At 38.2% G+C, this 24,346-nt stretch overlaps 1 protein-coding gene across 3 annotated transcripts in view; it reads left to right on the plus strand.

Moving 5' to 3' along the window:
* pde8b (phosphodiesterase 8B) overlaps positions 1-24,346 on the plus strand; it is a 41,008-nt gene that overhangs the window by 9,621 nt on the left and 7,041 nt on the right. For 2 of the 3 annotated variants that reach the window (XM_063889078.1, XM_063889077.1), the window contains 16 exons: positions 1,432-1,488; positions 7,692-7,882; positions 11,503-11,562; positions 12,175-12,232; positions 12,500-12,588; positions 13,113-13,191; positions 13,631-13,771; positions 13,857-13,945; positions 14,032-14,086; positions 17,698-17,749; positions 18,475-18,552; positions 19,076-19,152; positions 20,905-21,069; positions 22,337-22,382; positions 23,243-23,372; positions 24,008-24,206. In XM_063889078.1, coding sequence (XP_063745148.1) covers positions 1,432-1,488; positions 7,692-7,882; positions 11,503-11,562; positions 12,175-12,232; positions 12,500-12,588; positions 13,113-13,191; positions 13,631-13,771; positions 13,857-13,945; positions 14,032-14,086; positions 17,698-17,749; positions 18,475-18,552; positions 19,076-19,152; positions 20,905-21,069; positions 22,337-22,382; positions 23,243-23,372; positions 24,008-24,206 — 1,566 coding nt within the window. Of the gene's footprint in view, positions 1-1,068; positions 1,351-1,431; positions 1,489-7,691; positions 7,883-11,502; positions 11,563-12,174; positions 12,233-12,499; positions 12,589-13,112; positions 13,192-13,630; positions 13,772-13,856; positions 13,946-14,031; positions 14,087-17,697; positions 17,750-18,474; positions 18,553-19,075; positions 19,153-20,904; positions 21,070-22,336; positions 22,383-23,242; positions 23,373-24,007; positions 24,207-24,346 lie in introns of those variants that run through there. The other variant, XM_063889079.1, reaches the window with a different exon arrangement.

Below are 24,346 nucleotides of genomic sequence, written 5' to 3' on the forward strand. Positions count from 1 at the left end.
AGAATACAGATATATAAACGATATAAAAAGTTTCAATTCACTATAAAAGGCAAAACTATTATTACCTCAATAGAAATATGATACTAAATACATTAAACAAGTGTGAAGGCAGTTTCAAATTGTGTAACAAGGTAGGGTGAGAGTTTAATATGTGTAAATCATCATGTGCCCTAAACTAATGCTCACAAAGGCTGCAATATTTTAACACCATATTGCTCTATTAAAGCAACATAGATGCATGTTAACCAAAATCACGCTTTTTCTTAAGTGTTGCAAAGGGCTCTTAATGACTTTATTGGCTAGTACTAGATGTTGATTGAAGTATGTTCACTTCTCAGCCTAATAACACTGGACCAATAATACCAATGGGTGGTTGAGTCACCAACTTGTGTCTACCTCAGTGCTTTAGTCACACAGCTGCTTCTTGGTGACTGATTAGAGTTGGTGTGTTGCATATATTATTATGGAGCTAATGCCTCAAGTAGATTTAACATAAATCCCCTCCCCTTCTTTCGTTGTCCCTCCTCTCTCTTGAATACCTCAGATATTTGTCTTCAGCTGGGAAGAGACTACTGTGGCTTATGAGTGCATGTTTACGATCATGTAAGAAGCAAAACCACATAGGCCACTCGAAGACCTTTCGATGAGAGAAATGAGTCATGAACACAGAATGTGCTCGAAAACATGCCTGATGGTTAATTTCTGGGCATGACACACAGAGCTAAAGTGACGGAGTATGATATGGTACACCGCTGATGCATTGCTTGTGGGGTAAACATGTGTGTACACGCATATGCTCAAAACTTGCACATGTAGCTGAGTTGCTTAATCACACCAGAGTGACACATGGGGTTAAGAGGCCTGCTGGAGCTTCCCAGACAGGCTGTGAAAACACACACACACACACACACACACACACACACACACACACACACACACACACACACACACACACACACACACACACACACACACACACACACACATATATATAGCTCAGTGTGTGATGCTCCTGCAGTCGGATTACGCAAGTAAACCTGTGAGTTCTATCTGCGGCTGACTGCTAATACTTTCTTAAGACAGCTCCATTCTGGGCGGCTAATGCTGCGAGTAAATGTCCACATCTACAGGGCAGGAGAGGTGTTAGAAAATGAAAACAACCAGGATGTGTTGATCTTTGTTTTTTAAGCAGGCTGTTGCTCTTTTTTAGGGAATTTATAATTTATAACTTTATTGCTGGACTTTTTAAACTTGAAAAGGAGGCAAGAGAGAAAATGAAAGGTGGTGAAGTGCAACTCCTGCAAGAACAAACAATATTCCAATATGCTTCTGGACATGAATGATAAAATGGTAAGAAGGGTTTTCAGTTTGTTTTGCTTTGTGTGTTTTGTGTTTGGTTTGTTCACATTTCTTCTCATGTGTTTCCTGCAGGTTTCAGCTACAGAAGAATGTGTAGGACCGATGAAACTGACTCAAGAGCCCATTCAGGTAAGAGAGTTTATAACATCTACGTCATGTTACTGTCGATGTCTTCACAAGCTGATGGCATCATTACCTTGTCCTAATTTTGTGTCTCTACAAAAACTTTTATTTACGTTTTTGATCATTGTATTTGACCAGGTATAGTTTCCTCAACACTGTTTCATTATTGTGCAGCTGCAACTAAAGAGGATTTCATTATCGATCCTTCTGCTGGTTATTTCTTAAATAAATAGTTGTAAAAAGTCTGTGAAAAGTAAAGAAATTGGCAAATGCCCATCACAAGTTTGCAAAGTCAATGGGGACATTTTCAAATGACAAGTTAAATTGATGCTTATTATTTGTTTTGATTTTGTATTATTAATATGAATTGATTTAGCTCAACATTAATGATGATTTGAGTTATTTCCCTAGTTTTTTCTAAATTGTATTTTTCCTTTTGAAATATTGTGCGATTGTAAACTAGGGACTGATCGCCAATACAACTGTTTGTGCTGTGCATGTTTACATTAAATAATGATATCTTAAAGGATAGATGCACAACTGTTCTGTCTTAAAACAATGGGCATGTGCCCATAAACATAAACCTAGAGACTGAATTCAATCCAACTAAGTGGGCCTGATCCTAAGTTGCATCACCTCATTAACTCTGCATTCATAGCTTTCAGAGAATCGTATTGGGGTTAGTCCTGCTGCGGTCTTGCCCTTCAGGAACTTCTAACATATTGCAGGTTAGGCTGAGGATTGTCTGCGCTCATCCTCTGGTTGGGGATTAGGCTGTGTGTTCGTCAGATGTATCCTTATGTAACAAAGAAAGTGTCTGAAGGTTACCAGCTGGTTGAACTGCAGGTACAACACAGCATTCCTCTTTACTTCCAGTCCCTTCTTCAGGAATCAGCTGATTTATAAGGTGCTTTGATTTAATTAGTTTGAGCTGTGCTTGTTTGACCAACCTCCAAGGCTTTCTGAGTTCAGTTCTTACTCCAGTGAAGTGACATGAGAGGCCTGGCATGACACTCAGGTTCATGCTGAGCTACAGTACACTGTTCTTTCCCTGCGCCCCTCTCCACCTCTTTATCCTGCCAAATGTAGCAGGAATTTGTGGCAGTGTGCAGGCAAGTGGAGGGACCAGAAGCTTTATTAAAAAGCCGTCTAAGACCTCGTCTCAGGCCCCATAAAACCCTTAAACTGCCCTCCCAAAGTTTTACCTCCAGCTTTCTACAGGATCCATGACCCAACCCGCCCCTCTCCAGGTTCACTCCTTGCTCTGGAGCGCAGAGATGAAAAGGGGGAGATAAAATGCTCTGCAGGAGAGAGTTATATATAGTGAGTTTACTTGACATTTACTGTTACTGCCTCACAGTCCTGGAGAGTTTCAAGCTCTCCAGATACCTCTGCCTGCAGCTTATCTAATGATTCATGTTTCACTCAAGTATTACACAGATAAAGTAACACACATGTTGTATGTTGTTATATTTCTCATATATGTAGATGCAGTTTTTATATATCTAAAAGTGTTGGCATTCTGCTACAATCTGGGACTTTTCCTGCAGGATGCTTACACTACATAGTAAAGTCTTGTTATTTAAACAGAAACTAAACAAGTAACTGTTTATGAGTTTTAGTGAAGTATATTTTAAGCTAATATTTGCTGGTTTTCAGAGTCTTCTATGGTACAAAACTTGTGACTACTACTAACTGGTGATTTTAAAGGGGCCCTGAACAGAGCAGACTGGGCTCTGGTTTCAGACAGAGGGGGAAAAGAGGTGCTGCAGCACAGGCAGTATGAGAAAAATAAAGAGCTTTTTGAACATTAAAGCATGGAGACATGTTACAGGAGAGACATAATATGTCTTCTTTAACAAAGTGAACAATTAAATAACTGACAACAAGTTGTTTAGTTTATTTGTAGCCAATATGTGCTCGTTTTCAGAGTCTTCTATGGTACAAAACTTTTATATATATATATATATATATATATATATATATATATATATATAATATGTTTATTTAGTATAGCATCTTTTCAAGTGCTTCACACGAAAAAAGAAAAAAAAACTCTTTGAACTTTTTCATACATTTGTCACGTTTTATAGAGCAAAGGAATAAATGTGAAAATAATTGTTGTCCAGATGAAATGAGATTCAGAGAAAACAAAGAAATCTTTGAAGCTTTTTGGGAGTCCAACAATGTAGTAAATCCTGAAACGCTTTATATCCCAAAATGATTGCAAAGGTTTTAAAAATGCAAAGGAGGGGTGGGTGTTGAAGGGTTAACAGCTTGATTTATAGTTGAAGTGCTTTATAGCCTGTAAAGTAAGACACAGTATGTGTTGCAAAACCTATGTGGCAATAATTATTTTAGAAATACATTTAACATTGAATCTCTAAAGTGTATGTTTTAAAGTGAAGAATTCTCATCCCAATTTCCTAAAGCCAAGGTTAACATATTCACATTAAATGTATGGTGTTTGCAGTTAAAATTGGCCTAAAGGTATTAACTGTTTATCAAAATGACATGTGATTCATTTTATTTCGATTAACAAAATGATAAATTGACAAATTACTTCAGCTTTACTTCAAGTTGGGATCATTTTTCTAAATTGTACACGTTTATCGCATTTGTAGCAAAGCACACACCATGAATAAACTACACAGTAAAAAAAACACGTCCAATATTCTGAAAGGAAGTTCTGTACAATGGGAAATCTTATTGGCAAGTGCATCAAACACTTTGACTGTTAACCGTATCATATATGTGCAACTAACACTTTATATGTACAACTTATTTACAATTTGTTAACGTTGACTTCGATACTTCTATATGTTCACTTGTTTTATTACCATGGTGTACATCTGATTCTTATATCTGTTACATTTGAAGTAGTCTTACCCACAAAACAAGAAAGAATGAATGCATTTATTCAATCTCCACACAGTTTTGTGCAATAGTCAAGGATACTGCTGTAATTTCTATTTTAAACTTGTTTTCCAGTGAAGAAAAATAGTGACTTTCATCAATATTTTTGCCACAATTTTTTCTTTTGGTCTTCTACAGTCTCCTTCTGCAGTGGGTAGATTGAAGATGATTAAACTGGCATTTGTAAGTCCATAGTATGTCCAGCTTATTCTGTGACCAAGTTTCAACAGTGCTAACACTACACTTAACTTCTATTTCTATTATCTTTGAAATAACCTGAATCTAAATCTGAAATAGTTGGGGCACTTGTTCCATTACAGGATGAATAAACTACAATGTAAGAATGCGCAAACCAAGAGCAACGTAAGTTATAGAAACATAATAATTAATGTAAAATGTCCAATAAAAGATTAAAGTCAAATGCCAGCCTATTGAGTAAGAGTGCCTGATATAGAGCTCTTAAGCCACACATGTTCATTCCAGCTTGTTTGAGGCAATACTGTGCATTTCAATCTGAAATAGGAACCTGTTACTATTTAAATCTGCACACATTCTGATGCTAAGCTTCTAGTTTCTTTTAGCAATGACCGGTGACTTCTTCTGCTCTTTTTAAACTGTAGCTCAGAGTTTTTTTTGGTCTATTTTTACCTTTTGAATGTCAGTTTGGTTGAGCCATTAAAGCATGAGGACAAATGAAAGGCCACTCAAACATATATAATAGTCCTCTCAGCCTTTTGAATAGAATACAATCAAGCTTTTATACAAGGAAATTCCAAACCTTTGTAGTTTTGTATGTTAATGTTGGCTCTAAAGACGCTGTCACTTACATTTTGTAAACATACTTTCTTGTGTGTTTCATGAACCGTGAGTTACATTTATGAAAGTAGTGCTGTGATGGAGTGCAGCCATGTGTTTGAACACTTTAGTTTGGGTATTAAGACCATTGCTGGTGACATATTTTAGGTAGCGGGTCAGAGATCCGTACAGCCGGTGTCGTCCCAGGGTCGACTGGGTACTGTGTGTGTGGAATTTCACATGTTAGCCCCATGGTTACACAAGCCAGTACGGGATCAAAGACTGTGGACTTTCACAAGCTCTCACCAATACTCGCTCACTTTCTCCCTCAGTCCTCTTTTTACTTCTTCCTCTGCCATTCTCACCTGTTGTTTTCTAAATTGAAGTCTCTCCTATAGATAGAAATACTCACATATTGATTTTAAAACTACACAAAATATGCGTATACTCTTCTTCCTCTCTCTCTGCTGCACATCCATGCACTCCCTCTATCCTTTGTTGTCCTTAGAGGGAGTCAAGAGGTGATGCTGCTGAGAGGCAGAGCTGAGTACTGTTGGTTTTGGCTGCAGCCCAGGTGTGTGTGTGTGTGTGTGTGTGTGTGTGTGTGTGTGTGTGTGTGTGTGTGTGTGTGTGTGTGTGTGTGTGTGTGTGTGTGTGTGTGTGTGTGTGTGTGTGTGTGTGTGTGTGTGTGTGTGTGTGTGTGCTTGTCGCTCTCTCTACTGTATGTGTCTCCTACAGTGTTGTATTTCCTCACCACTGTACCAAAGGTGGCTTGTGTGTTTGTGGTCAAAACACAGTGTGGGATCAAAAAGTCTCCGCTCTGCAGACTTCACGTCTGTTGGTGTGAAACACAGTTTATAGCTTATAGGTTATTGGCTGTACAGTTTTTATATTTATGGAATAATTCAGCTGGAGAAGACATGACATTTACGTGATATGGTCTGTTGAGCCAAGGTGTCTTAAAGTTATATTGTAATGACTCCTATTGGGAGATATGGCATGGGGAAAAAACACAGATGAAAGAACACACTCACTACTATGGACACGTCTTAGTCAAATCCCCTGAGCTGTTCTTGTAATGTGACTGTGGGAGGAAAATCCACATTCCCCCAGAGAAAAGATGAGAACAGTGACAGTGTAACTCACTGCATGTAATGTATTTTTGTTATTGTTTGTCCTTTTGAAATGTGTTTAGTCATATTGAATTGGGGAATAACTCAATTGCAATATGATCTGTCCCATGATGGTCCATCTAGGTTGGAAAAAACATGTTTGGTTCTATAAATGTTGTAACATGTTAAAGAATACAAAATTGAGGATAGGCTAAGATTCATAATGAGGATTTTCCTGCTGTGAGACAGAAAGGTAAACACTAAGTCAATGTTATATTTTTACCCCACTAGCACTTATTTTTCTCTGTTTTTGATTTAATCAAAATGTTTTCGTAACTTTTTCTGTCATTAAGAAGCTGAACATTATACATTATAGAATACAGAATATAAACATTTTTGAGTTTCAACTTTAACCTTTCTATACTGATAATATTGAAAATAAGCCACAGAAAATGCTTGTGGTTTTTATTCATACGTTCATATAATACACACTAAAGAATATAATAGTATTAACCATCCTTGTGGTTGTTTTCAATGTGTACACCCTGTTATAAAATATCCACAATTTCCCACAGACTATACCTTACATCTTTAAAATATAGATACTTCTTATGATCTAAACTAATACCCTCAAATGGTAGGTGGGTGTGAAAGGGTTAACCCCTGCACCCACCTGTACAGTACTCCACATTTGTAAGGTTTTTAAGGTCTGTTGGGATTTGAATCCTCTGAAAGCGATGGGAAATACCAGAACTTTTCATAGTGTGGATTATATGGATGAATAAATAAAATGAAGAAGCATTTTGTTGACTTAGGTTCCAATGTACTTTAAGGTTATCAGACGTATCGAAAGGTTTACCTCTATAGTTATCAATTCAAACAATTCAAAATGTTATATTGAAGTGGATGGCATCTAACAAAGTCCCTTACTGACAGAAAACAAATTACAACCAGGTCTACTGACGTTTATGGGCCTGAATATCACAGTAACAGATCTAACTTGATCAAACAGATCCCATTTTAAGACCTTGAACGTGTACTTTTGGAATTAGATTGACAGCAGCTCTCAGAGCCACTTAAATACATCAGAGAGCTGCTTTCAATCTAATCCCACATTTTTTCAAAGTCTTAAAGAGTTTTAAAGGGTTAACAGTTAAATCAGTTACTGTGTTATTCAGGCCCATAAATGTCAGTAACCCTGGTTGTGGTGAAGCCTTGGTGTCAGGATTGTATATTACATCTGAAGTCTGGTTCTTGGATGTCTGCAGCACTGGAGAATGTCCTGTCTGAGTAGTAAAAGTAGTGACTGCCTACTAACATAGATATCCTATAATTATCACCGGAGTAGCAGCACTGTCTCACCCAGGCGTCCATTCCTCCCCTCAGGTCCTGCTCGTTTTCGCCAAGGAGGACAGCCAGAGCGATGCCTTTTGGTGGGCCTGCGACCGCGCCGGGTTCAGGTGTAACATCGCACGCACCCCCGAGTCCGCCGTAGACTGTTTCCTGGACAAGCACCATGAGATCATAGTCATCGATGGACGCCACTCACGCTACTTTGAGCCCGAAGCTGTATGCAGGTGAGCCTTACAAAATCTAATTCTGTGTGGTTGTTTCTTATTTAAGCTTTAATCCAAAGGAATTTGCATAATATCTCCTTCAGAAAAAGGAAATGTGTGCATTTCCTTCTGACGGTCACATGAGAAGATAGCTTGCACTTTTGTGTCTGTACTGTTAATATGAAGCTACAGCCAGTTAGTTTAGTTTAGCACAAACACTGGAAACAATTGTAAACAAACAACAAACGCTTACTAATGATAATTCATTTTCACTGTGATGCCATTAAGGATCCAAACGGGCACAGCAATTGGACTTCTGGTGCTGTTTTTGAACCATGCATACTTTACATTAAACAAAGAGTTTGAAAGGGCTTCATCTGCCAAAAGGTTCAGATTATTTCTTGAAACAAAGATTGTGTAATCCTTCACATCCACAAAAATAAAACATTCTTTGACCACAGTATAAGGTTCTAACTTAAATCTGCAATGTAGTAAGATGTCCTGATTTCACTTGAGAAAATTGATAGCACTCTCATTTCTGTACTGTTCATATGGAGCTACAGCCAATTAGCTTAGCTTAGCACAAACACTGGAAACAAGTGGAAACAGCTAGCCTTGCTCTGTCCAAAGGTAAATACATCTGCCTACAGGAGACCAGGTAGATATCTTGGTCTTTTATCGTTATCATGATGAGATAAAATATTTACTCAGATATTCTAACATTGCAATATGGTATGTGTTTTCTTTTCCTGGTTTCAAATGTCGCATTACAGCATATTCATGTAATTTGCTGAATTTACCAGGTTGTTCCACCACTTTACTTCACACTGTCATTACATCCACATTGCTGATGATGAATTATTAAAAATCTTATTGAGTAAATATTTTGTGAAGGCTTCAATAGTCAACCCTACAATATTCTCAAAATCAATGTTGTTATATTTAATTTTCTCCTTTACCTTCCTGAGCCCCATGTTCCAGTACTCTTTAAAGCTCACTAATTGATGGATATCCAACCAATAAATAGTCTGTACTTGGCTTGTAATGTGTCATGTGATGAGTTTCTGGACTCTGGATTTCATTACAATTAGATAAATCAGGGAAATTATTCTTTGTGCTAAGCTAGTCCAACAAGCTGCTGGGCATCGCTTCATGTTTACCATTCAGACAGTGACCCGCACATCAACCCTTCATCTAACTTTCCTGAAGATAGGAAATAGGCGTATTTCACAATATGTGTCTCAACTGGCACAGCCATCACGCTTTTTTTGTTTTGCTGTCTTGCATGTTTGACATTAAACAAAGAGTTTGGAAAGGCTTAATCTGCCAAAAGGGTCAGAAAAACAACAAAGATATTATAATATACATCATGAACTTAAACAGAGACAATCAATATGTAAATTACAGCAGGAGGTTCCACATAAAACCTATAAAAATACTAAAATGTCCAGATTTCAGTCATTTCAATCTCAATGCTGCTTTTGAACTGTTAAGAGCTTTGGGATGTTTCAGTGGAGGGATTGTTGGCGCCCTCTGGTGTTCACTAGAGGCACCACAGGCCTCTGAAGCTGCATGCTAAAGTTACTTTGGTTGCTCTTAATGTTGCTCAATTCAATGCTTTGCTCAGTAAAGAAGAAGCAGTGGACACTAATTGGCAAAATTCACAAGTGGATATTTAGCAGAGTGGCACTCGAATGAACAAAATGTGCGTTTGTTTGTTTGTTGACATGAACGCTGGATGTTAGCCCAGGGGAACCAAGAGTTGTACAAACACAGAAGCCTTTCTTTCTTTCTTTCCTTCTTTCTTGTCCATTTTGTCAACGACACAAAAAGCCAGAGGCCACATTTCAGAATCTTCCTGTGATTGTAGAAGAACCTATTTCAGTCAGACAACTCACGTGTTTCATTAATATGTTTAATAGGAGCGGTATATAGTTTGAGTTTGGCGTCTCGGGCCTCATCACTACACATATTTACATAGAACATTAAGTGATGATTAGATAACTAACCCCCGAGCCTACAGGTGGAAGCTGGGGAGGAAGCTGGGGTGGTGGTGGGGCAGGTAAACAGCAGCAACGTGAAGTAGCAGCAGTGTTAGCCATGCAGATGGAGGCAGATCTGACAGCTTAAATAGAATGGCAAATTGAGGAGACTGTATTTGGCTGGTTGTGAGAGCGGCAGGGGGCGTTGTGTACGAAGGTATCATTGGTGCTCGAGTTCACTGCCTGAACTAGCTCGCAGGCTTCGCCCCATTTCTATTATGTTGCCAGGTGTTGTTAAGGTCAATTTTGGTAATACTGGTCTGTGCTAAGTTTTTCCCAGATGACTTTCTTATTTTTAAAGAATATTTTTTTCGAGTTTTTTGACATTTTGCCAGAAACACAAATAGTTTAGTTCTCAAATACAGATAGTGACAATAATTAAAGGACACACGCTCATGTCAGTCAGTTATTCATGTCATTATATGTAAATTACAATGAAATGATGAATGCCCGTACCGTAGTAATAATAATAACACACAAAATAAAGTGACAAGACTAGGGAGCAAATCAAAATGACAGATAAATTACAACTCTAACCCTAAATGAATAAAAGACAAACATAAAAGCAGTAAATATTTCATCAATCTTAAAGTGACTTTGTACATTGGCGTTGAAGACATTTTAGTAAGGGATATCACACATTTAAACGGGTATTTAAGGAGCATTTCAAATCTGATCTGTTTCACAATGTTGTACCTTTTAAACTGTTTCCTCCTCTTTACTGCTGAGGCACTGGAGAATATTTTGAAACTGTAGGTGATGGCCCCGGCCGTGGCGCAACTGGCTGGGGCCCCTGCACCGTATGCCGGCGACCAGGGTTCGATTCCCGACCCGTGATCCTTTCCTGGAACAAAAGACTTGTGTTAGGAGCTGGTGTAGGGGATTCCCATGAGTCTTGAAGTCTGTAATGTGTGTCCCATGTTTGTCTTTATGCTGTGTGAATACCCTCCAGGCATCATTGCTAGGTCTGTAAAGCCCCTTTATTTAGTTTTAGTTATTCAACGGGTGATAAAGTGCCTTGACCTACAGTACATTCGGTCATGATACCTACAGATTTTGGGGCTGTAGTAATTGTTTAATACAGTACCATCCAAAGTTTCTGGATACGCCAAAAACCCTCCGCCTTATATTTTATCAAATTATTTATTATAAGTTCTTCATTATTTCCGCAAGTAAGGAAGCAGATCCATTTGTCTCCTGTCTCCTGATTACCACAGTTTGGCGGCTGCTGTCTTTGTCCTAAACTCCTTTCACTATTCTTTATTCCCCTTCCTCATCCCGTGAGGATGTCTGCCATCATTATGATCCTCCTGTCATCCTCCATCACTGTCTTCTTTCGTCCTCCACCCCTTGGCCACTTTCCCTTATATCCCACCAGCAGTGTGGCTTTGTGACTCTCTGAAGCACATGTTTTATGTTTGTGTTATTGTTTTAATCCAGGAAATGTTCTGTTCCTTTCTTTTGTGGCAATGACGTCAGCCCAAAATCTGCCCATATGTTAATGCTGTATCTGAATCAAATACACTCATGAGCTTACAGTTTGGATGAAATGGACTCCTGTTGACACTGAATTTGAATCTGCATTTGTTTTATTTCCAGGTTGATCCGCGCCACAAAGCCCTCTGAAAACACAGTTATTCTGGCCGTGTTAGAACAGCAGTAAGTTTCTTTTTAGACTTTAATAAACTCGGTGTTAAAAGTGTTTTGCACCATTGTACCTCATAGTCCCTGAAACCTTCAAATATTATGTGTTTATATCTGTAAAATGAGCAACAAAAAAGGAAGCCAACATAGGTTTAATTGATTTAGTACTCAAAAACTCATCTGCTCCTCATCAATGTTAAGTTGGATCACAAATAAAAACACTTTTCCACAATTTTAATTAAAATCATAAAATCAGCTGCCTTCCCTTTTAAAGGTATGGTATTATTGTGTAAAACACATTTAAGAGTTGTTTTAATAAGAGGATCTTAAAATGGATCAGGAATACAGCAAAGAGTTGAAAACAGGTCTGTGATAATGTACATTATAATGCATCTACCATGTGTGCTCATTAATATGGCTAAGGATAGCTTCACCTACCTAAATGTTCTTTTAAGTGGCATATTAGTGGCTAAATTGGCAGAAAAATACTACACTTTAACTTAAGCTCCCATCACTTATAGTAAAGAGTTGATCATGAAAATATTACTTTAGGGCTTTTAATCCACATTCCCATACAAGTGTGGAGCACAACAAACTTGATGATTATTTCTTTCTCTCATTGTGTAGACCGGCTGACCAGGAGGAGCCATCTGTTCTTCCTCTCCTCTGTGCCGGATTCAGCAGAGTACGTCCTTGCCTCCGCTTCTGACTTTGTGTTTATATGTGGTTTCTGATAGATGCTTTTATTGAGCCATTAAGAGACTTCAGACACTAAAATAGCATCGTGTTACCGGATTCGAAGGAAACACTTATTGTCAGACTGTTTGATTGTGTGAAAGTGACGTAGGAGGTTGCTACCGAGTAAATCCTGACTAATTTAATTTTCCATTCCCCTTTCGCTCTCTGTCTCTCTTTCTCCTTCAAACTCTACTTAACCCTGTTTATCCTCCAGAGGTTTGTGGAGAACAGCAGTGTGTCAGCCTGCTATAATGAGCTCATACAGATTGAACATGGAGAGGTGCGCTGCCAGTTTAAACTCAGGTACGGAAGGAAAAACAACTAGCACATACCCAATGCAACAATACACTTATGCACAGAATTGAAATGAAACACCAATATAATGTTTTTAATGGAGATATCCTGGCTGAAAAAAGTATCTGCATACTTAAATCTATGCAGTGTCACACTTTCTTTGAGCCTTTCTAAAGATCTAAAAGATCATCAAATACAGTTTAAATTGCATAAATCAAAGTGTGAATAATATCTCTTTAATCAGTCTGGATTTAATGATATTTCTAGCATCTTAGCAATGATTATCCATTGTTTTCCCACACCTAATACTCATATATTCACATGTGTACTTTCGTAGACGTATTTTTCGTATGTCTACACAGTTGTATTATCTCTTCATTTTTTCTATTTAAAACATTTCAGGTGTTGTAAAAAAGGGGTTTACTTTACACTCTTAACACATGCATCTGTTCCTTGTGCATACATGTATGTTTCTATACTACTTTGATTGCTATATCAAATAAAACTTACTAACTAACTTTACTGATCTACAGAGCTTGTAATTCCGCCTTCACTGCTTTGGAGCACTGCCAAGAGGCTGTGGAGATCACCAGTGAAGATCACATCATACAGGTAGAAATTATACACACACATACCTTCATACAGAAAGAGTCAGAAGGAGTGACATCTCAACTAAATATATCTGTTAAAGGATAGTGATGATCATTTAAAAACATTTCCTATTCAAAATTAATAACATGCAAAGACCAAAACCAACAATGGTGCTACTCATCAGTAGGTAAAACTTGCCAAAAAAATAGTACAAAAAAAGAGAATAAGCACCAGTATGGGGTATGAGGGATGCATTCAAAATAAATGACAGTTGGTGCTTTCATGGTAACAAAGAAACATGTCACCCAGTGCAACAGTATGACTCATTATAAGTTTTTGAGACCCAATTGAACTTTATTTTTTGGTTTGGTTGTTTTATGGGATTTTCCAGTATAAGAAAATTATTACTGAGCTTAAACCTCACTTTCTAACTCTGCTTTTTTTTCTTTTTTTCACCAAGTACGTGAACCCAGCGTTTGAGCGGATGATGGGCTACCACAAAGGGGAGTTGATCGGGAAGGAACTGACCGAACTCCCAAAGAGCGACAAGAACAGAGCTGACCTGCTGGACACCATCAACACCTGCATCAAAAAAGGAAAGGTGAGTCTCAACGGATCCAGCCACCAACACATCTGGGAAGTGAGATTAAACTGTATCATGGCTCACTGTTCTGCTGTCTCTGAAGGAATGGCAGGGCATTTACTATGCCAGAAAGAAGTCCGGCGACAGTATACAACAACATGTGAGGATAACTCCGGTCATCGGCCAAGGAGGGTAAGCCAAGAGAAATCCCACAAATCCTCACTGTGACTAAACAAGAAATCAGAATTACTGATTGACTCTTATTTTGCCTTCAACAGGAAGATTCGACATTTTGTAGCCATCAAGAGACCTCATTTTGACAACAATAATCAGGTGAGTCAAGGGATTATCCAACGTGTTACAAAGCCACTGATAACATTAGATATACTCTATTGATCCCAAGGCATTGCACATGAAATGAAAAAGTGATAAAATAAACATAAATAAAGTAAACAGTAAATACATACATATCAACAGTAGAAAAGACACAAAACGGTAAAACATTGTGAGTGAAAGATATATATCTAAAAAGTATCTCTATTGAGTATACAATATAAATATACAACACTGATCCTTTAACTTCATTTCTACTTTTGGTTATCATAACAGAGAGCAGCAGAGGTTCTGAAAGAACTCAAACAAGAGCTTTGATTATCAAATGTAAAAAACTGATTCAAATCAAAACCTGGACAAAGTCTTTTACCAAAATGTTGATTTGCAGGCTCAAAACCCTTCATCTCTAGTTGAAATGCCAACAAGCAGCTGTTTAGAGAAAATACATATGCACAACATTATAACTTACAAAAGACTTTGGCTAATAAGCCCCCTTTTGAAGAGACCACAGTGAGTTGTTTGTTCAGTTGTGCAGCTTGAAAAAAACCCATCAGCACTCCTAATGCTGCAGCACAGCTTGGCCCAATCAGGTCTCGTGCAGAGATGAATGATTGACTCCAAACTGGAATCGGACGCAGATTACTCACTCTGCTGGCAGTAATTATTGCATAAATATGTCACATAAACTGCAGGCTGCAAGTGTTGGATTTAAATACTTTAGCCTCAGTAGTGTAATGAAGGGACTGATTTTGGAGAACCTTTCCCTAGTTTTTCCATTTGTTGTGCTTTATACTTCTACTCCACAACATTTTGGAAACCAATATTGTAGCAATACTCTACTACAGTTGTTTTACAATATTGGTTACTGATAGTTGCTTTGATTAACACATTAATGCATGAATAGTCATAATCCAGTAATGCAATACTATATGTGGTTCTGAAATGGGCTTTTATGCAAAATAAGTACTTTAACTTTTCTTACTTTGGGTATATTTGGATGCCAATGCTTATATACTTTTACTTAAGTTAGATTTTCAATGTATGACTTGTAACAGGGTAATATTGAACTCTAGTATTTCTACTTTTACTTAAAGGGGTCCTGTTTGCCAATTTTCAGATGTCATTTTTGTATTTTGTGCCTCAACTGTGACATTGTTTACATGCAGCCCATTATCATGCACAATCATACACATCACACAACACACTACAGGGAAGGGAAATCCTCAAAAAGCCTAAAAGGGACTCTCTAGGTAAAACACTACTTCTTCCTTCACTGTGTAGCCTGACAGTCCTGCAGCATGCTCACTTTCTCTGCAGCAGGTGTGTTCAGCTGGGTTTCAGGCCAATAACGTCATACTATGCTAAGCTACAGCTAATCACCAGGATCCCCTGCTAAGGCCAGGCAGGGCTAGCAGCCAGGCGCCAGGGCTATTTATAATGCAGGCAAAGCTGTGCAGAGACTAGCTGTAGCTCATTGCTCTCTTTCATGGCGTGGACAGAAGGTGAGTCAGCCGTTGGCATCTGCCTGCCAAAGCCACATGGTTTTCACTGCTGCTTGGAATTGGGAATCCTTAGACATGGCAGCAGCTTGATCCTATTCTCGGAAGTCATCCCCACAATCTGAATCATGCAGTGTCCAACTGAATGGTTTTATCAGGGTGGCCTCTTTTTTTTAATGCATTTTCACCACACATTTTATTACCTAAAGTAGAATCAAAAGTTAATTATTTGATGACCTTTAAAATGAAATCATGTTCTGCGTCCTCACTGAGACACTTGTATTCATCTGACAACCGGAGGCTACACAGGTCCTTTCAGGAGAGTACTGATCTGATACTGTATCCTTTCTTATGAGATTTACCTCAAAGCACTTAAAACCAAACATTATTCCTCGTGTATTCCCACCCAGACACTTGGCTGTAGACCACGGTTTCCATTTCATAGTGTTTAGTTAGCAGTATTTGTCTAAGCACTGCAGACTTACTGCAGGTTTAGGGTCAGTTCTGTTTGTCTTTTTCCTCTCAATTAAAGGCCATCATCATTTCAACTATTTCCCAGCTCTAGTCAAGTTAATTCAGAAGATTCTTTTTTGAGATGGCTGTTTGTGTTTAGCAGACCAAGAAGCCCATTAAGATGTAGCCAGCTAAATCTGGCAACCTTGTATGTCATTAGAAGTGTTTATACTGTCTTAATCCTATTTACTCAGTATGGGACTCAGTGGAGACGTCAATGCAAGGGACATAGATATTTAAAGAAGGGGGGGGTGTTGTTAAACAGAAAACAAGTGTTAGTAACATGAAGTAAAAAAATCTAAGGAAGTGAATATTTCAGGAACAATTTTCATATTTAAATATGAAATAATAATAATACATTGATACAGTTAGAGGAATAAATATAAAAGGCCACTCTGAATGTTTCTCAAATCTCATTCTCTACATGTATGGCAGCCATTCTAGTGTCTGTTGAATTCCAACAAAGACAAAAATTGTTAGTAGTTTATAGAATACAATAAACAATAATAATAATAATAATAATAATTTAACTCAAAGGCGTACCTATAGATAATTAAAAAAAGAGAACATTGTAATGCTGCAGCGTTCTCTTACTTTTCTCCGCGGCTGTATTTGTATGTACACATTCAGCATGACAAACATGTGCGTGTTGCACCGTCAGCATAATGTAAAGGTGCAGTGAGTCACTGGGTGAGGAAAGTCTTCTGTAACCGGATTTAACCGGATCTACTTATCCATATTTACATAACCTCAGTGTGATGAACAGGATGTTGCACATATCGTCACCTGCATGGAAAAGTGTTATTACAAACATCGGAAGTGCTATACATAAATAAAAATACAAATGTGTACTGTGCAGGTTATAACATTTATTTGGCATCATTCAGTAGCTGCCATTTGAAGGGGCCGTTTTATGCTTTTGGTGGGGGGGGGGGGGGGTATAGTGTGTTTATATAGGTTTTTGGGGAAGGCTAAAATCCCTGTGTTCCCTCCAGGGAGTTTCTCTCTCACACTCTCTCTGACAGATTGTTGTTCTCTTCTTAAGTCCTGTTTTGGATCAGCACCTTACCTGTTAAACAAATTGCTTTGTTTTACTTTAAACTACACGCACAGTAAAGGTGATGGAATAAAGTTTTTAAAAATGTAACAGCTGGTAAGTATGTAGTGACGTCTTTGTTGTTCTTTTCAAGCCTGGTGATTATAATTATTTTAAATACAAACCGTTGTTTAGGTGAGATGAAACGATGTACTAAGAATCAAGAAGTAATGTTGCCTTCAAGGAGCAGGAAATTAGGCTGATTATGTTCCTCTCAGCTGAGACCCTTGGTGTTTGTCCAACTTCGTCTCTGAACTCAATTCAAAGAAACGTTATTGGCATGACCATCCCCGGGCGCTGCACTATAGCTGCCCACTGCTCCTAGTACTAGGATGGGTTAAATGCAGAGGACCAATTTCACTGTGTGTGCTCTGCTGTGTGCATGTATGTGACAATAAAGAGGGTTTCATCCTCAGATTCTATCTATCTTCTATCTATATCAAAAACACAGTGTTGTCAAAGCACAATGTACAATAAAAATAAACTGTTCCTCTGTCTGTCAGGTGCACAAGCTCAACAAGGAGGAGAAATGCAGCGGGGAAAACTCACAGTCAGGTAACTAAAAACACTGTTTTTAAATGTTGACTCTCTTTATTTAACTTGTATAGTTTTATCTAAAACTTAGAAATAAAAATAGTATTAAAGTTATATAGTAGTAAAAACTAACTGTATTTAACTTAAAAGACAGGTAAAAAAAAATAACTCCATACATCAGTGTGTTAGGATAAAGAAATATAAAGGTGTATACATCTTTATGTACACATCCTTTATACTTTATACATATACCTTTTTCATTTCATACTTTTTCAGTGGACATTCCTCGTCAAATTTTCAGTTATCTGGTACTGTTATCATTAGATGTGTATTTTTATACAAGTCCAGATGTGAAAGGACAAACTCAAAATGAGAAAATTGTATTTCTGCTCACCTGTGTTTAGAAAGAGTTACAACTTTGGTTTCATTTGATTGACATATTATTGTTATCAAGCAGCAGGTGGAATATCTTTTCATCCACATGGTTATAGCAGTTTTTTGAAGGATCTGTGTAGCATTATTAATTGTTGTAAAATGCCCTAACTGTCTCTGTATTTATTTATCAAGATTAACCCCTCTTACTGCTGCTCTGTTGCTTGCATTTACTTCTAATACATAGGACCTTAGATTTCAAAATAGCTTCAGAAGAAAAGGAGTGCTTAAACTCACCTATATGAGTCCGTCCCTCAATTAGTCTTAACATAATGCTCATTTAATGAAATGAAATTAATAACTTCTCTGTACAGAGTGCCATTCTCTACGTCACCGGGACAGGAGGAAAGACTCAATTGATGCCAGATCTATCAGCTCTCGTGGAAGTGACGGTAAGACTGTTCTAAATGTATTGTCTGTCTTTTGTTTAATCCTCTGGAGCTCTAGTTGTTTCCGCTTTGGACAAAAGATAACGCGGAAAACAATAAGTTTTAAAATAGGAAATAAAGAAATAGGAGGAACACAGAGGAGGGAAGAGGAGGGTTCTGGAGATGAGCCAGAGTGTGTTAAGAAGGCACTTGTACTAAAGAGAGATGTCGTGGGCTGATGACATTACCTACCTCCCCCTCGACTCCCTTTGATACAGCTGAGCCTATTTTCAGCTGCTTTGTCTACTTCTTCGATGAAACCACTTAACCTCTTTATCTCCTTCATATTTCTTGTATTAACATTTTCTCTGATTTAAAATCTCCTTTCCTTTTTCGTACATTTTCTGTATATCCTTTCCTTTGAAGACTTACAATTGCAGGATCTCTATGTTGTGTGTAGTTGCTGTAGTTGCTATAAATAGGTAGAAGATTAGGATCCACAAGCCACACCATTATGATACATTACATCCTGTTTGTTTGATTGCAGCTCCCAGTTTACAGAATCGTAGATATTCCTCCGTCGCCAGGATTCACTCCATGACTATCGAGGCTCCCATCACAAAGGTAATTCATGTTACACCTGTCAATTAATGAAAACACAGTCAAACTTTAGAAATAAAACTTTCTGGCCATCTTCCAATCAACAGTTTTATGCCTTAAGCGCTTTACAACACAAATGTTTCTTCAAGTGTAGAAATAATTGAGAAGAGCTCATTCCTCCATCAGCGGTCACCAGTTTGCACATGTTGCAGTTTCACCGAGAATCAATTTATTTTATGGTCCAAAACCGGCTTGTTTCACATCAGCTGATGCTGAGTTCATGGCATTATTTGTCCGGATGAATCGAACCCTGGAGCGTTCAACCCTGGAGCGCTCAACCCTTGGTGCGGTTTGTTTGGGTCTGAGACCTCTGATGTGAACTAAACAACCGGACTGCTTGCTAGTGAACTCTGGAGTGGTTCATCATTGGTGTGAACGCAGTCCGCACCAAAACATAGGAAGCGTAGTATTTACACGTAATTTCCTTGTTTTGTTTATCTAGGCTGTGTGTAACATACAGTAGCCTATAGGGTCATGCTTTCATTTATTCTGAAATCATTCATTAATTCACGGAGATATAAACAACTATAAATATAAACTAGGCTATATTTGCTTTTGTGACTGCTCACCTCACTGGTCCCCTGTGTACAGCAAAAAGGCTGTGGTACAATCTGATCAGAGCCCCCTGTCGTCGGTGAAACCTCCTCCTTACTGCAGTGTGTCATTATATGTGTTGTAGTGTTTTTTAACGCACATTGTCCAATGATATAATCATATCCACTAGAGTCTGTTGATATGCTCTGCAGATTAACAGCAGCATGAAAATAACCTGCCTATGCTCCATGGTGGGGGCTACGGTAGAAAATTGCCCGGATTTGCGTTTTTACCTGCTGGATATCTGACCAATTGTTGAACATTTGACTTGTGTTTACAGTTTATAGTCTGTTTGAGGTTTGCCTGTGTTAACCTTCTGAAAAATTAAACAATGTGACAAACTTGCGTCTTGTGCGCACCAAAGGAGCGGACTGTTAGGTGTGAAAGTATCTCGTTGTTCAAATTCTAGCATTTTTGTGTAAGATAAGAACACTTTATTGTCCTTACATAACACGAAATAAAAATGCGTATTAGTCATTCTGGCAACACTGTGTAAAACAGTTAGAGCAGCTACATTTTTTAAACAGCGGCAGTGCAATCAGGGCAGAGTGAACAAATGACTTTGTGACTCCACAAAACCTAAACTGTGATTTGGGGAAAACCGTGCTTTGTATCAAATAACCTTTTGAAGTCAATTCGAGTCTCAAGAGCTGCTTCAACATCAATCGTTTCTAAGTATAAGCAAAATGAATCAGAATTGCCTCAAAGGTGGGTGATTTTTACTTGTTTTTCAAATTGATTTCCCATTCATTCCCATGGGGCAAAATTTTGGTTTGGCTTCTCTGAGTTCTCTGTGACCCTGCTGTCATGCTGTGAAGGTCGAGGGGAGCAGATGCCATAATAAACCCAGGTCAGGCTGTACATCACAGTGTACAATACATCCCATTGTCCCACTGCAGGTCCTGTGATGCTCTTGTGTGTTTGTCAAGCAGCTTTTTTTTAGCCATTTTCACCCGGACAACATTTCTCCAGCATCACATGCACATCTCACTGACACATGCACAAAGAATGGGGCACTGTGTTTTATAGCATGCTTTGCAGAGGGCCCTTTGTGCAAGTGTATGTATGCAGTGTCTGTTTTGCAGCAGGAATAGGGACTTTCCTTTCTTTCCTCCTCCCCAGGTAATCAACATCATCAATGCAGCCCAGGAGAGCAGTCCGGTGACGGTGGCCGAGGCTCTGGATCGGGTGTTGGAGATCCTGAGGACCACCGAGCTCTACTCACCTCAACTCGCCTCCAAAGAAGACGACCCCCACACCAATGACCTGGTCGGAGGGCTCATGAGTGTAAGACACAGTGTGGATACTTAGCGGGCGTCACTTTTGTTAGAAAAAGTGGTGGGGACACTTTTTCAGATGAAAACAAAAAAAACACCACTATTGCAAACTAGTGCAGTAACTATGCTACGCTGCTGCGACGCGGGAGCAACAATTGCTTTACTATTAAATTATCAGTAACATTAAATGTGTTGCCTGTCCCAATTGCACCAGAAATACACACAGAAATTATGAACAGTCCTCCAGATTGTACATGTTCTTTTGTACTAATAAACCTCTCAAAGTGTAAAATGTGTGCACTTTTTAATAAAATGTTCCTAATGCAAAGTGCAAAGTGCTGGGGACAAAATTGGCCATTTCCAAAAGCAGTGGGGACATGTCATCAGTATAAAGGAGGCCTATGATGCTAAGTATATGCTTCATTCATAAGGAGAAGTGCTTGAAACTCTTTATAAGGAGAAGTTAGGTATAGTCTTTTATTTTGTTACATGCATTGTAAAACTTTTGTTACCTCATGCATATGAAATGAAAAAAGCATTCCTTTTGAACCAAGACATTTTTGGCTTCCAAAAACAAATCTGTGTTTTCAGAGTGCCAACAGAGTCTTTGTTTATTTACTTTATTTCCTAATTGGTTGAATAATATCAACTATGAGGTGAGTCACTGCACGCAGATGTTAGATTTACTGCAACTTCCAGCAAATACTAAATTACACATTTTTCTAGCTATATTCTTTTTTATTGTTTTGGTCTCCCAATCTCACATAAAGACCAAAACTAACAATATCCAAAGCCAGTTTTTGTCTAAAACTACTTAAATCACATCTGTTGCACTGGGTTACATACCCTTCTACTGTAATCATACACACACTGCTGCTGAATGAAAACAGAAAGCACTAAATGTGACTTTCAAGGCTTTAAGTAATCCCAAACGCCGAAATGTGTGTTATTAACCTGGTAAAAATGAGTGTGTTTACTGAGCTTTTAAAAAAAAGTTTGATATTCATGATGTATTTTTTAAAGAGTTGTGTCTTCAAACATCAGTGTACTGTTACACAGTTGGTTAGTGTCCTTTTATGGGGTTAGTTGGCGATTAAATAAAAACACCAGTCTGTTTTCCCTATATGTGTTTTGCAGACAAAAAGAGTTATGATTAAATTGAGCTGCAGCGTTTGATGAAATATGTTTTATTATTACAATTACCCCTCGTCCTTGTCACATTTATTCCTAAAGATAATTCAACTTTTTCTTGTCTTGATATTTTGGTTTCTCTCCAGGATGGGCTGCGGAGACTCTCTGGGAATGAATATGTCTTCTGCAAAAGTAAGCTTTAAATAGCAAATGTATTATCAGATATCATGTATCAATCTGATATAATATCAACACAATAGAAATACAATATACTACCTCTTAAAAGCCTTGCACACTGACTTCTCAACTGATATACCGTTATAATAAAGTTAATTGTAAACTTAAAATAGTTTCTCTTGTAGTGCTCTCATTTCTGTCTGGTAAATATGAAGCTAGGTTCAGGGGTTGTTAAGTTTAGAATATAGTTAATATTGAAAGGAGGGGGAAACGGTTATCCTTGCTCTATCAAAAGTAACATAAGGAAGTAAGTGAAAAGTGCTCTCAGAATGTATGATACAGTATAAGTTAAGAAAAGGGTTAAAGCACAGACTTTTAAGCCGATGACCTTCGTTATCGCAAACATTATGGAACAAGAGGTCTGCTTTATGAATGAATAATATTCATTCAGAGATTATTGCTGTGATTCTTCCATTTGAGTTTATTATGTAACCCCATTATAATGATTAAAGTCTCAAGAGCACTTAACTGAGAGGAAATCTAAATCAAGGGTCTATTTTCCAAGAAATGGTCTTCTCTGTCTTTGAGTGGGAAACAGTATTGTTATCTCAGAGCTGCGGCTATTTCTGCTCTTAAACAATTATTTAAACAATCCTATCACACACCATATTCTAACAGCCTCTCAAGGGAGAGATTCACAGAGAGACACACTCAGTCTGTTTGCACGTGTATACAGATATCAAAGAGCTGAGATTGGTGAAGCCATTTATTATTTACCCGTCAAATCCAACATGGAGCTCCCTCACGGTTTGCCCCTTTTATGGTCAAATCAGCAACTGTTAATGTGTGTGTGTGTTTGTGTGTCTATCTGCTAGATATGAGCCAGAGCCAGCTGGCGATCCCCGTCACTCTGAATGATGTCCCTCCACCCATCGCTGAGATGCTGAATGATGAGGAGTGCTGGGAGTTCAACATCATGGAGCTGGAGGCGGCTACACACAAGAGGTACATAAGATGGGGAAATAAAAGGCACAGTGCAACCACAAAAGTAAAAATACATGTATTTCCTCTTCCTTTAAGTGTTTTTTATTCATCTACATTGTTTGACTGTCCCTTCAAAAAAGTATTTAGGCGTAAGAAAAGCTAAATCTTGCTTGTTGCGTGGTTTTATTTTTGAGTTATCACACCACTGTCACTTCATTTCTGTTACAAAACCTTCTCATGCCCTCTGTACAATGGCAGTTCATATCAATCTGCCTTCAGAAATATGGGTAAATCTCATCAACTTCCTATGAATATTTAAGAAAAAACGATCTATTTTATTTATTAAAGACGACAATAATGACTGTTATCATCATCTCAAGTCCAAACATTAACAGTAGTTCAAGATTTGGGAAAATAACCTTATTTACTATCTGCTGCGGGTTTAAAGCAAAGATTGATACTCTCTTGAAGGGTATTGATCACAAATCAAATCTCAATCACTCAATGATCCAAGTGATTACGTGTATAGATAGAATTTTCGCTCATAATAAATAAAAACATGTACTCTTATCTACTAAAAGTAGATAAGATACCATGATGAAGCAAAAAAGCGCATGACGTGAGCACTGTGTAAAGTGTTTTGTGTGACTCTGCAGACCGCTGACTTACCTCGGGCTGAAGATCTTCACCAGTTTCGGGGTGTGTGAGTTCCTGAGCTGCTCGGAGGCCACGCTGCGCTCCTGGTTGCAGCTGATGGAGGCCAGCTACCACTCCTCCAACTCCTACCACAACTCCACCCACGCCGCAGACGTGCTGCACGCTACGGCCTACTTCCTCCGTAAAGAGAGGGTCAAGGTTAGAAGAACATCTGATTTTGGGTTAACTGACAAAGAAATGTTTTATATGTTCACAGCTGTCAGGTAGCAGAGCTACTGCTATACTAATTATTGTATGTAATAGAAGACACACCTCTTATTCATTCTGCTAATGCTGTT

Source organism: Eleginops maclovinus, chromosome 8, assembly GCF_036324505.1.
Source record: "Eleginops maclovinus isolate JMC-PN-2008 ecotype Puerto Natales chromosome 8, JC_Emac_rtc_rv5, whole genome shotgun sequence".
Taxonomy (NCBI): Eukaryota; Metazoa; Chordata; class Actinopteri; order Perciformes; family Eleginopidae; genus Eleginops; species Eleginops maclovinus.